General features: G+C 49.8%; 1 protein-coding gene across 1 annotated transcript in view; it reads left to right on the forward strand.

Moving 5' to 3' along the window:
- Positions 1 to 6,979, forward strand: part of LOC115463343 (oocyte zinc finger protein XlCOF6-like) — a 389,691-nt gene extending 382,712 nt beyond the window's left edge. Inside the window, exon 5 of the mRNA XM_030193759.1 lies at positions 4,877 to 6,979. Within this exon, the coding sequence (XP_030049619.1) occupies positions 4,877 to 6,735 (1,859 nt within the window). The 3' untranslated portion in view covers positions 6,736 to 6,979. The remainder of the gene's footprint in view (positions 1 to 4,876) is intronic.
- The last annotated feature ends 7,172 nt before the right edge of the window (positions 6,980 to 14,151 follow it).

A 14,151-nucleotide genomic window follows, 5' to 3' on the forward strand; every position in this document is an offset into this window, starting at 1 on the left:
AGAAAGCAAAGTTTCTCACCTGTAGCAAGTGTTCTCCGAGGACAGCGGGCCAAGTATTCTCACAGCTGGTGACGTCATCCGACGGAGCCCGGTGCGGACGCTGACTAGCGAGATTATTATAGAACTTTCTAATCTTTTTAGCAGCATCCCACTGCGCTGGTGCCTTCCTGTCTGATGCACAAGTGCAGGTCCCTCAGTCACATATGAGAGCTAAAGAATACAATTCCAAGGGGAGGTGGGAGGGTAGGTGAGAATACGTGGCCTGCTGTCCTCGGAAAACAGCTGGTACATGTGAGTAAGTTCGCTTTCTCCGAGGACAGCTGGGAATCCCTAGCTACCAGGCTTATCAAAAACAACAATGCTAGGATAATAAGGACTTGAATCATCCAGGCCTGAAAGTTAATTAAACTGAAACTATTTACATCCTAGTTGTGAAAGTTGTGAGCTGGTCACCCTTCTAGGCTTTGGCCAGAGATGACCCTGCTTAGCTTCCTTCTCAACAGTCACGGTTGGGCTCTACACTTCTCAGTAATTCACCAGGACTCTGCACTCAAACACAGGGGAGTTCTCTGCCTACTCTTTACCTTCCACAATGTTCACCAACACCAGGCTTCTTATAACTAAGGTTTTATTAGTTGCCATTTAACATAATCTTCATGGCTTATTCCTTCTATAACTTAAACATTTCTTCTTCAATCCAAACATTTAAAGCAGTTCTCAACGTTTCACAGTTGCAAACAGCCAAACAAAAGCATTTACTTTTCTTTCTCAGAGGGTAGTGCAGCTGTCACCTTTTCAGCAGAGAGCTTCAAAGTCCACAGAGTTCAGCCAGTACCTTCAAGGGGATCTTCTTCCTCAGCTGCCATGGTCTCTAGCTCCTCTCTTCTCTTTCACCACACAGGCAGGTATAAGGTGGTTAATTAGCTTCTCCACCCTTTAGGCTCTCCACCCTAATTCCAGGCAGCACCCAGCCCATAACAACTTCCACCTGTTTTTCCGCCCAGGACTCTCCTTGGGTCCTAGCAACCTCCACCTGAACATTCCCCTACTGGCTCCCTCTAGTGACTCATCCTGGACATTTTCCCCCCATTTCTATGGGAACAGCGCCATCCATTGGCCTACCCAGGATAGGACAGCCCCTTATTCTTCACAAAGTGCAGCCTGGAACTAAAGAAAACTGGGCCTAGGGGGGTGGAGTTGGATTCTAAATACCAAACAAGTTCTTCAGGACCGCCTACCCGAACTGGCTGTCACATCGGGTATCCCGCTCAAAGCAGTAGTAACATGTGAATGTGTGGACAGATGACCATGTCGCAGCTTTGCAAATCTGACCCTCAAGTGGGCTACCGACGTAGCCATGGCTCTGACATTATGAGCCTTGACAGACTTCTAGAGTTAGCCCAGTCTGAGGCATAAGTAAAGGAGATGCAATTTGCTAGCTAATTAGAAGTGGTGTGTTGCTGATGCCTACCCCCATCCGATTTGGGTCAAAAGAAACAAAAAGCTGGGTGGAATGACTGGGGGCTTTAGTCCGCTCCAGATAGAAGACTTAGAGGGGCATAATCGAAAGGGATGCCCAAGTTTTGCTGAGGACATCCTTGCAAAATGTCCCGATGGAGGGGCAGAAAATTTAGGTCGCCTTAGAGATGGTCGTCCTTTGACTTGGTCGTTTCTGATTTTCGGCGATAATGGCAACCGAGGACGCCCATCTCAGAAACGACCAAATGCAAGCCCTTTGGTCGTGGGAGGAGCCAGCATTTCTAGTGCACTGGTCTCCCTGACATGCCAGGACACCAACCGGCACCCTAGGGGGCACTGCAGTGGACTTCAGAAATTGCTCCAGGAACATAGCTCCCTTACCCTTGTGTGCTGAGCCCCCAACCCCCCCCCCCCAAACCTACTACCCACAACTGTACACCACTACCATAGCCCTTATGGGTGAAGGAGGCACTAGATGTGGGTACAGTGGTTTGTGGTGGGTTTTGGAGGGCTCACATTTACCACCACAAGTGTAAAGGTAGGGGGGGATGGGCCTGGGTCCGCCTGCCTGAAGTGCACTGCACCCACTAAAACTGCTCCAGCGGACCTGCATACTGCTGTGATGGACCTGAGTATGACATTTGAGGCTGGCAAAAAATATTTTTAAAGATTTGTTTTGAGGGTGGGAGGGGGATAGTGACCACTGGGGGAGTAAGGGGAGGTCATCGATTTCTCTACGGTGGTCATCTGGTCAGTTTGAGCACCTTTTTGTGCCTTGGTCATAAGAAAAACAGGACCAGGTAAAGTCGTCTAAGTGCTCATCAGGGACGCCCTTTTTTTCCCATTATGGGTCGAGGACGTCCATGTGTTAGGCACGCCCAAGTCCCGTCTTCGCTACGCCTCTGACACGCCCCTGTGAACTTTGGCCATCCCTGCAACGGAAAGCAGTTGGGGACGTCCAAAATCGGTTTTCGATTATACCCGATTTGGACGACCCTGTGAGAAGGACGCCCATCTTCCGATTTGTGTCGAAAGATGGGTGTCCTTCTCTTTCGAAAATAAGCCTGTAAATCTCGCTTGCAATTTGAGGTATGCAGTACACTCTCGCCGGGATGGGCATGTGGTTTTGGGGAAAAATGTTGGTAGAATGATTGACTAATTAAGATGGAATTCCAACACTACCTTAGGATGGAACTTAGGGTGCGTTCAGAGAATTACTGGTGAAACTTAGTATAAGGTGGATCAGCTACTAGGACCTGAAGGTCACTGACTCTGCAAGCTGAAGTGACCCGCAACCAAAAATACAACTTTCCAGGTCAAATACTTCAGAGGACTGGAATCAAGTGGCTTGACAGGAGCTGTCATCAGCTGGGTGAGGACAATGTTGAGGTCCCATGACACAGTTGTAGGTTTGATAGGGGGCTTTGTCAATAGCAAACCCCTATGCAGTCCAGGGAAGAAGGAGAGAGGTTTCATTCAGGATACCTGTGGTGACCTCCAGGCAGCCTGCAACTTCTAACTCTAGCAGGCAGGAGGAGATCTGAAACAGCCTTGCCTTGCTACAGAGCCACAGTGTCTATCACCTAGACACCAAGGAACCTGTAAGTGATTAATTGACTTTTGATAACAGTTAACATCTGCTTAAGTGTAACATCAAGTGAACTTTGCAGGCCCAGCCAAGCTCTCACCACTCCGGAGAACAAGGAGAAGCTGTTTGTAAATTTCATTGCTTGATTAGGGAGAGGCGAAAGCTGTTGTAAATAGTTGGTCATCTGCGTTGAAATGGTTGAAACTGTATCCTCGTCAGTTGAAGGACAGTAAAAGTCCTGGGTTTCAGCAAAAGACCTGGTGTGGTCGCCATCATCTTGTCAATGTGTGATGTGTGGTGCAGAGCTTGCTCGGCCTGGGGGTGCGAGGGGAGTGACCGCTCTGTCAAACAGATTTTGAATAAAATGACACCTGGGCGGACCAGCCCTTCAGCTTCAAACTGATGCCTGTTGTAGAAAAAGTCTGCTCCCCCTGACATTAAAACCTTCTGCTCCTAGAAAGGAAGTGAGCAAGCTCTCCGTTAGTCCCAGTAGAATGGGAGATGTAGACGCAGACATGGTGAGAGATGAATGACAGCAGATGCTGTGAATGACCAGAGGTCCTCTCTGTACTGAATGCTCTGTTTTCCCTACCCCAGGTTTTCCATCTTGAGGAAAGTATTACTCCTTGAAGTATTATAAAGCCCCTGAAGCAGACCAGCAGGGCGAAACACGACACCCTTTTACCCACATTTTACAATAAAGGTTGTCATTCATCTCTCGTGTCTGTTCCTAGGTATATCCTAGTCCCACCCTGGTCCCAGCAAATTAATAGTGTTCACCACTGTTGTCCTCCTATCCTGGGCATAATCTAGGCAGCCGTCTAAAGGTGGGGGGGGGGGGGGTTACACAAAAATGACACAACAATTTGCATGACTATGTCAGTGGTGCAGAGCTGTTTGAAGGAATGATCTGAGAGCAAACTTTGGCCAGGAACCCAAAGATCCCAGGGTTGACTCAGCAAATTACTAGCCTTCAGGAAAAGCCAGAGAAAGACTAAGAAGTTTAGAGCAGATACATTTCCTTTCACATAAACCACCCCATGTTTGACTTCTGATGAAAAATATTTCTTCACTCAACATATAATTAAGTTCTGGAATTCATTGCCAGAAAATGTGGTAAAAGGCGTGATCAGAGCAGGGTTTAAAAAAGGGTTGGAAAAGTTTCTGAAAGAAAAGTCCATAAACCATTATTAAAGGGGATTTGGAGATAATCCACTGCTTATTGCTGGGATAAACAGCATGGAATCTGTTACTCTTTTGAGATCCTGCCAGGTACTTTGGGCCACTGTTGATGGATCTTTGATCTGCACCAGAACAGCAGTACACAAAGCCCACGAGTTCTACTTTGTCTTATGAGAATGCTTCAACTCAGAAGTGTCCAACCTTGGCCCTCACCCAGTCTGGTTTCCAGGATTTCCACAATGAATATACATGAAATCTGTTTGCATACAATGGAGGTAGTACATGTAAATAGACCTTATGCATATTCGTTGGGGAAATCCTGAAAATCCAACTAGGCTGCAACTCTCGAGGACCGAGATTGGACGCCCCTGTTCTAACCCATAGAATTTTTTTAAACTTCTCAAATCCTATGGAATCGTGTATAATCCCAGTAAATTCTATTCTTTGATCATTTGGTAGCTTTCCATGGTCAATAATTCATGATTAATATCTCCCGTTTATATCCAACAGATGACGAGATCAAACAGGAAGAGAAGAGAGAGAAAAATCGAGGAGAACGTCATGCAGAAGTGGAACAAATCCCAAGACAGTCAGGAAACGTCTGTGAGAGTATTTCCCAGGGGACTGAGAGGAGAATCCCAAGGAATCATCAGCAGGAATCGGAGAAGGAAGAGAGAGACCCTGCAGGACGCTCACCAGATAGAGTCACCGAGTGTGAAAGCACTGGCGGAGAGCTCTCAAACATCCCTGAGCACCAGAGACCCTTCCAAATGACTTCTAAACTCCACCAGAGAGGGAAGAAAGGGGAAAAATCCTTTCTGTCTGACACCTGTGGAAAAAGTTGTGATAAGAAATATCACTTCTTGCACGAGAGGACATACACCGGGGAAAGACCCTTTATATGGTCTCAAAGCAGAAAATGTTTCAAACAGAAGGCAAGATCTTTCAAAAGTACTGAATGTGAGAAATCTTATAGCTTAAAGCAGTTCTTAATAAAGAACCAAAATGTAAACATAGGAGAGAGAAAATTGTCATGTCTGGAAAGCAAGAAAAACGTTGCTTGTCCTTCAGAGATGAAAGTTCACCAAAGGAGACATTGCTCCCAAGAGAAACGGTTTACATGTTCTGAGTGTAATAAAAGCTTCATTTATCTGTCAAAACTGAAAACTCACCAAATGATGCACAGTGGAAATAAGCCTTTTACCTGTATTGAGTGCAATAAAAGTTTCAATCAGTCGTGGCTTTTGAAACGGCATCAAACGATCCACAGCAGAAAGAATCCCTTCACATGTACTGAGTGCAATAAGAGTTTCGATCGGTTATCACATCTGAAACAGCACAATATGATTCACCATGGAAAGAAGCATTTTACGTGTGCTGATTGTAATAAAAGTTTTAAGCAGTCATCACATCTGAAAAGGCACCAAATGATCCACACAGGAGAGAAACCATTTACTTGTACTGAGTGTAATAAAAGTTTCAATCAGTCGTGGCTTCTGAAACGGCATCAAATGATCCATAGCAAAAAGAAATCCTTTACGTATACTGAGTGTGAGGAAAGTTTCAATCAGTCCTCACATCTGAAACAGCACAATGTGGTACACAGAGGAAAGAAACATTTTACATGCACTGATTGTAATAAAAGTTTCAAGCAGTCAGCACATCTGAAAAGGCACCAAATGATCCACACAGGAGAGAAACCATTTACTTGTAGTGAGTGTAAAAAAGGATTCATTCAGCTGTCAAATCTGAAAAAGCACCAGATGATTCCGTGCAGATATAAATCTTTTTCATGCTATGAGTGTAATAAAGGTTTTTCTTGTTCATCACTCCTGAAACGGCACCAGATGGTCCACAGCAAAAAAAAACTTTTTGCTTGTACTGAGTGTAACAAAAGTTTTATTCAACTGTCGCTTCTGAAATGGCATCAGATCATCCACAGTGGAGACAAACCTTTCACTTGTATTCAGTGTGGTAAAAGTTTCAATAACACGTCTAATTTGAAAAGGCACCAATTGATTCACAGTGGAATGAAACCTTTCACGTGTTCTATGTGCCGTAAAAGTTTTGTTCAGCCATCAGATCTGAGAAGGCACCAAATGATCCACAGTGGAAACAAACATTTTACATGTCCTGAATGTAATGAAAGTTTCATTCAGCTGTCGCTTCTGAAATGGCACCAAATGATCCACAGTGGAAAGAATCCTTTTACCTGTTCTGAGTGTAATAAAAGTTTCATTCAGCTGTCGCTTCTGACAAGGCACCAAATGATTCATAGTGGAAAGAAACCTTTTACCTGTTCTGAATGTGATAAAAGTTTCAATCAGTCATCGCATCTAAAAAGGCATCAAATGATCCACACTGGGAAAAAACCTTTTTCCTGTACTGAATGTGATAAAAGTTTCAACAACATGTCAAATCTGAAAAGGCATCAGGTGAGGTGTTGGCAAGCACAGCAAATTCAAAGAAATACAGTACAGTATTAAAAACATGTGACGGAAAGATACAAAAATATTTCCTATCATGTTTTCTGCCGTCATCTACTATGTTACTATGTTATGTTAGGCAACATCGATTTGATTATAGCACTCTTTGGCACACGGTAAGTCTGGGGAACATTAGCCCATTTGGAGGTGATATCTTTCCGAGAAATAAAGATGGAGTTTATAGTTCACATTATGAAGAGCAAAGAAACTACAAGCCCCAGAAGGCAGTGCAGCACCAGAGAGATTCAGAACCAAGGAACTACAAAGCCCAGAAGGCAGGGCAACGTCAGAGAAGCCAGGAGCTCAGAAACTACAAGCCCCAGAAGGCAGTGCAGCACCAGCAGACAGATCAGGTGAAGGGAGAAGAATCTATGCAAGGGAGGGAGGAGCCAGGGTGTGATTGGGAGATGGAATCAGATGGGGGGAGGGAGGAGCCCCTAGACCGGGAGGAAGGGGAGGAGAGAATGGAACTGGAGGAGGAGAAAGGAGGGGAGAATGAGGAGGAAATGGAAGTGCTGGTGGAGGGCTCTTAAAGTGAGTTATGAACTGAACTGGAGAGAGTGAATGAAGCCTTGGTGAATTGACCCGGTGGGTGGATGTCAGGTGGTTTTGTGCTGACAAATGAGGGAGGTGGGTCATTAGGTCTAAGAGTGAGAAAGTGACTTAGACCATATTGCCATTGAATTGAACTGTTTAATTTCATTTCTAAGATGAACGGTGTTTGAAAGCAGTGCTAAAACTGAATTGAGGAGGAAAACATTGCTAACTGAACTGAATGGTGAGCAGTGCTCATTAGCCGTGGGAAAGAGCAGTGCTACTAAGTACTGGATTAGAAGCAGTGCTGGAGAAAACCATATTGAAAGCAGAGCCAAAGTGAACTGTATTGCAAGCAGGACTCCAATGAACTGTGTTTAAAAGTGGAGCTACACTGAGGAGAGGGGAAGGCCTGTGAAGCCTTAAAGCAGAGTAAATGTACTCAGGAGATAATAAAGCACTTCTGGTGATTTGCCTGTTGTCCGGAGACCCTGATTGCAGACTGTCGACTCGGGAGTGAAGGGCGTGCTTGGTAAAGAAAGGAAGAGACTGAGAAAGAGAGTGGTGCGGATCTGGCGGCTGAGCATGACAACATACACTGGCTTGTGAGTGAGGCTTATTACTGTCATGTTAAATGCAAGCCTAACCCATTTGAAGATGCTACTCCTGAAAGCGAATGCTATATACCTGTAGAAGGTATTCTCCGAGGACAGCAGGCTGATTGTTCTCACTGATGGGTTGACGTCCACGGCAGCCCCCTCCATCGGAATCTTCACTAGCAAAGGCCTTTGCTAGTCCTCGCGCGCCCATGCGCACCGCGCATGCGCGGCCGTCTTCCCGCCCGAAACCGGCTCGAGCCGGCCAGTCCAGTATGTAGCAAGACAATACAAGGGAAGACACAACTCCAAAGGGGAGGCGGGCGGGTTTGTGAGAACAATCAGCCTGCTGTCCTCGGAGAATACCTTCTACAGGTATGTAGCATTCGCTTTCTCCGAGGACAAGCAGGCTGCTTGTTCTCACTGATGGGGTATCCCTAGCCCCCAGGCTCACTCAAAACAACAACCATGGTCAATTGGGCCTCGCAACGGCGAGGACATAACTGAGATTGACCTAAAAAATTTACCAATTAACTGAGAGTGCAGCCTGGAACAGAACAAACAGGGCCCTCGGGGGGTGGAGTTGGATCCTAAAGCCCAAACAGGTTCTGAAGAACTGACTGCCCGAACCGACTGTCGCGTCGGGTATCCAGCTGCAGGCAGTAATGAGATGTGAATGTGTGGACAGATGACCACGTCGCAGCTTTGCAAATCTCTTCAATAGTGACTGACTTCAAGTGGGCTACCGACGCTGCCATGGCTCTAACATTATGAGCCGTGACATGACCCTCAAGAGCCAGCCCAGCCTGGGCGTAAGTGAAGGAAATGCAATCTGCTAGCCAATTGGATATGGTGCGTTTCCCCACAGCCACTCCCCTCCTATTGGGATCAAAAGAAACAAACAACTGGGCGGACTGTCTGTTGGGCTGTGTCCGCTCCAAATAGAAGGCCAATGCTCTCTTGCAGTCCAATGTGTGCAGCTGACGTTCAGCAGGGCAGGAATGAGGACGGGGAAAGAATGTTGGCCAGACAATTGACTGGTTAAGATGGAACTCCGACACAACCTTTGGCAAGAACTTAGGGTGAGTGCGGAGGACTACTCTATTATGATGAAATTTGGTGTAAGGGGCCTGGGCTACCAGGGCCTGAAGCTCACTGACTCTACGAGCTGAAGTAACTGCCACCAAGAAAATGACCTTCCAAGTCAAGTACTTCAGATGGCAGGAATTCAGTGGCTCAAAAGGAGGTTTCATCAGCTGGGTGAGAACGACATTGAGATCCCATGACACTGTAGGAGGCTTGACAGGGGGCTTTGACAAAAGCAAACCTCTCATGAAGCGAACAACTAAAGGCTGTCCTGAGATCGGCTTACCTTCCACACGGTAATGGTATGCACTGATTGCACTAAGGTGAACCCTTACAGAGTTGGTCTTGAGACCGGACTCAGACAAGTGCAGAAGGTATTCAAGCAGGGTCTGTGTAGGACAAGAGCGAGGATCTAGGGCCTTGCTGTCACACCAGACGGCAAACCTCCTCCATAGAAAGAAGTAACTCCTCTTAGTGGAATCTTTCCTGGAAGCAAGCAAGATGCGGGAGACACCCTCTGACAGACCCAAAGAGGCAAAGTCTACGCTCTCAACATCCAGGCCGTGAGAGCCAGGGACTGGAGGTTGGGATGCAGAAGCGCCCCTTCGTCCTGTGTGATGAGGGTCAGAAAACACTCCAATCTCCACGGTTCTTCGGAGGACAACTCCAGAAGAAGAGGGAACCAGATCTGACGCGGCCAAAAAGGAGCAATCAGAATCATGGTGCCTCGGTCTTGCTTGAGTTTCAACAAAGTCTTCCCCACCAGAGGTATGGGAGGATAAGCATACAGCAGACCCTCCCCCCAGTCCAGGAGGAAGGCATCCGATGCCAGTCTGCCGTGGGCCTGAAGCCTGGAACAGAACTGAGGGACTTTGTGGTTGGCTCGAGATGCGAAGAGATCCACCAAGGGGGTGCCCCACACCTGGAAGATCTGTCGCACCACACGAGAATTGAGCGACCACTCGTGAGGTTGCATAATCCTGCTCAACCTGTCGGCCAGACTGTTGTTTACGCCTGCCAGATATGTGGCTTGGAGCACCATACCGTGACGGCGAGCCCAGAGCCACATGCTGACGGCTTCCTGACACAGGGAGCAAGATCCGGTGCCCCCCTGCTTGTTGACGTAATACATGGCAACCTGGTTGTCTGTCTGAATTTGGATAATTTGGTGGGACAGCCGATCTCTGAAAGCCTTCAGAGCGTTCCAGATCGCTCGCAACTCCAGAAGATTGATCTGCAGATCGCGTTCCTGGAGGGACCAGCTTCCTTGGGTGTGAAGCCCATCGACATGAGCTCCCCAACCCAGGAGAGACGCATCCGTGGTCAGCACTTTTTGTGGCTGAGAAATTTGGAAAGGACGTCCCAGAGTCAAATTGGACCAAATCGTCCACCAATACAGGGATTTGAGAAAACTCATGGACAGGTGGATCACGTCTTCTAGACCCCCAGCAGCCTGATACCACTGGGAGGCTAGGGTCCATTGAGCAGATCTCATGTGCAGACGGGCCATGGGAGTCACATGAACTGTGGAGGCCATGTGGCCCAGCAATCTCAACATCTGCCGAGCTGTGATCTGCTGGGACGCTCGCACCCGCGAGACGAGGGACAACAAGTTGTTGGCTCTCGTCTCTGGAAGATAGGCGCGAGCCGTCCGAGAATCCAGCAGAGCTCCTATGAATTCGAGTTTCTGCACTGGGAGAAGGTGGGACTTCGGATAATTTATCACAAACCCCAGTAGCTCCAGGAGGCGAATAGTCATCTGCATGGACTGCATGGCTCCTGCATCGGATGTGTTCTTCACCAGCCAATCGTCGAGATATGGGAACACGTGCACCCCCAGCCTGCGAAGTGCTGCTGCTACTACAGCCAAGCACTTTGTGAACACCCTGGGCGCAGAGGCGAGCCCAAAGGGTAGCACACAGTACTGGAAGTGACGTGTGCCCAGCTGAAATCTCAGATACTGTCTGTGAGCTGGCAGTATCGGGATGTGCGTATAGGCGTCCTTCAAGTCCAGAGAGCATAGCCAATCTTTTTCCTGAATCATGGGAAGAAGGGTGCCCAGGGAAAGCATCCTGAACTTTTCTTTTACGAGATATTTGTTCAGGGCCCTTAGGTCTAGGATGGGACGCATCCCCCCTGTTTTCTTTTCCACAAGGAAGTACCTGGAATAGAATCCCAGCCCTTCTTGCCCGGATGGCACGGGCTCGACCGCATTGGCGCTGAGAAGGGCGGAGAGTTCCTCTGCAAGTACCTGCTTGTGCTGGAAGCTGTAAGACTGAGCTCCCGGTGGACAATTTGGAGGTTTTGAAGCCAAATTGAGGGTGTATCCTTGCCGGACTATTTGAAGAACCCACTGATCGGAGGTTATGAGAGGCCACCTTTGGTGAAAAGCTTTCAACATCCCTCCGACTGGCAGGTCGCCCGGCACTGACACTTGGACTTCGGCTATGCTCTGCTGGAGCCAGTCAAAAGCTCGCCCCTTGCTTTTGCTGGGGAGCCGAGGGGCCTTGCTGAGGCGCATGCTGCTGACGAGAGCGAGCGCGCTGGGGCTTAGCCTGGGCCGCAGGCTGTCGAGAAGGAGGATTGTACCTACGCTTGCCAGAAGAGTAGGGAACAGTCTTCCTTCCCCCGAAAATCTTCTACCTGTAGAGGTAGATGCTGAAGGCTGCCGGCGGGAGAACTTGTCGAATGCGGTGTCCCGCTGGTGGAGATGCTCTACCACCTGTTTGACTTTCTCTCCAAAAATGTTGTCCGCACGGCAAGGCGAGTCCGCAATCCGCTGCTGGAGTCTATTCTCCAGGTCGGCGGCACGCAGCCATGAGAGCCTGCGCATCACCACACCTTGAGCAGCGGCTCTGGACGCAACATCAAAGGTGTCATACACCCCTCTGGCCAGGAATTTTCTGCACGCCTTCAGCTGCCTGACCACCTCCTGAAAAGGCTTGGCTTGCTCAGGGGGGAGAGCATCAACCAAGCCCGCCAACTGCCGCACATTGTTCCGCATGTGTATGCTCGTGTAGAGCTGGTAAGACTGGATTTTGGCCACGAGCATAGAAGAATGGTAGGCCTTCCTCCCAAAGGAGTCTAAGGTCCTAGGGTCTTTGCCCGGGGGCGCCGAAGCATGCTCCCTAGAACTCTTAGCCTTCTTTAGGGCCAAATCCACAACTCCAGAGTCGTGAGGCAACTGAGTGCGCATCAGCTCTGGGTCCCCATGGATTCGGTACTGGGACTCAATTTTCTTGGGGATGTGGGGATTAGTTAATGGTTTTGTCCAGTTCGCCAGCAATGTCTTTTTGAGGACATGGTGCATGGGTACTGTGGACGCTTCCTTAGGTGGAGAAGGATAGTCCAGGAGCTCAAACATTTCAGCCCTGGGCTCGTCCTCCACAACCACCGGGAAGGGGATGGCCGTAGACATCTCCCGGACAAAGGAAGCGAAAGACAGACTCTCAGGAGGAGAAAGCTGTCTTTCAGGGGAGGGAGTGGGATCAGAAGGAAGACCCTCAGACTCCTCGTCAGAGAAAATATCTGGGGTCTTCCTCTTCCTCCCACGAGGCCTCACCTTTGGTGTCAGACACAAGTTCACGAACCTGTGTCTGCAACCTCGCCTGGCTCGACTCCATGGAGCCACGTCCACGATGGGGGCGTCGAGAGGTAGACTCCCTCGCCCGCATCGGCGAAGCTCCCTCCGCCGACGTAGTCGGGGAGCCCTCCTGGGAGGTGGCCGCAGTCGGCACCGCACGCGGTACCGACGTCGGGGACCTCACCCCGGGCGATGGGCCAGCCGGCGCCACGCTCGACGGTACCGGAGGCGCAAGCACCGCCGGTACCGGAGGGGTAGGGCGCAACAGCTCTCCCAGAATCTCTGGGAGAACGGCCCGGAGGCTCTCATTCAGAGCGGCTGCAGAGAAAGGCAAAGAGGTCGATGCAGGCGTCGACGTCAGAACCTGTTCCGGGCGTGGAGGCTGTTCCGGGCTGTCCAGAGTGGAGTGCATCGACAACCTCCTGAACAGAGGGTGAGCGGTCCTCTCGGTGCCGATGCCTGCTGGGTGCCGACTCCCTCGGCGACCCAGAGCTCTCGGTGCCGACGCGAGGAGGAGACCGGTGTCGATGCTTCTTCGACTTCTTCCGAAGCATGTCACCGGAGCTCCCCGGCACCGACGAGGAGGATGTAGAATCCAGCCGTCGCTTCCTCGGGGCCGAGGCCGAAGGAGGTCGGTCTCGGGGGGGCTGTACCGCAGGAGCCCTCAGGGTAGGGGGAGACCCACCCGAAGGCTCACCGCCACCAGCAGGGGAATGGACAGCCCTCACCTGCACTCCAGACGATGCACCACCGTCCGACGACATCAGCAGACGATGTCCCGGTACCACCGACGTCGATGCAGTCGCCCGATGCCTCAGCGCCGATGCAGAGACTCGATGCCTCGATGCACCCGATACACTAGCAGCCGAGGAAGAAGGTCTGGACGCTGACAACGTCGATGCACTCGATGCCCCCGGTGCCGATGCCGACGAAGAGCCCGAGAACAAAACGTTCCACTGGCCAATCTCGCTACCTGAGTCCCGCCTTTGTAACAGGGAACACAGACTACAGTTCTGAGGACGGTGCTCGGCCCCCAGACACTGAAGACACGACGAGTGCCTATCAGTGAGCGAGATTACCCGGGCGCACTGGGTGCACTTCTTGAAGCCGCTGGCAGGCTTCGATGTCATGGGCAGAAAAATCACGCCGGCGAAATCAAAAGCCGAAATGGCGAAAAAGCGCACCAAAACTTGAAGGGAGAAAAATCTCGACCGAGGCCAAAATGAGGCCTACCCCGACGACGAAAGAAAACTTACGGGGCAAAAACTTTGAAACTACGGGAAGGGCAGAAAACCCGAAAGGGTCTTCCGGAGCACTTCCGAAGCACTTCCCGATTCTTTCACGAAGAAACGAGGAAAAAAACATGTCGAAAAGGACGCGCGAGGTCGACTCTCCGGGGCACGAACGGCGCAACACGACCATACCGAGCGCGGACAAAAGAAGACTGGCCGGCTCGAGCCGGTTTCGGGCGGGAAGACAGCCGCGCATGGGCGCGCGAGGACTAGCAAAGGCCTTTGCTAGTGAAGATTCCGATGGAGGGAGCTGCCGTGGACGTCAACCCATCAGTGAGAACAAGCAGCCTGCTTGTCCTCGGAGAAAAAAGATAATACCCCTGAT

The sequence above is a fragment of the Microcaecilia unicolor genome, chromosome 1, assembly GCF_901765095.1.
Source record: "Microcaecilia unicolor chromosome 1, aMicUni1.1, whole genome shotgun sequence".
Taxonomy (NCBI): domain Eukaryota; kingdom Metazoa; phylum Chordata; class Amphibia; order Gymnophiona; family Siphonopidae; genus Microcaecilia; species Microcaecilia unicolor.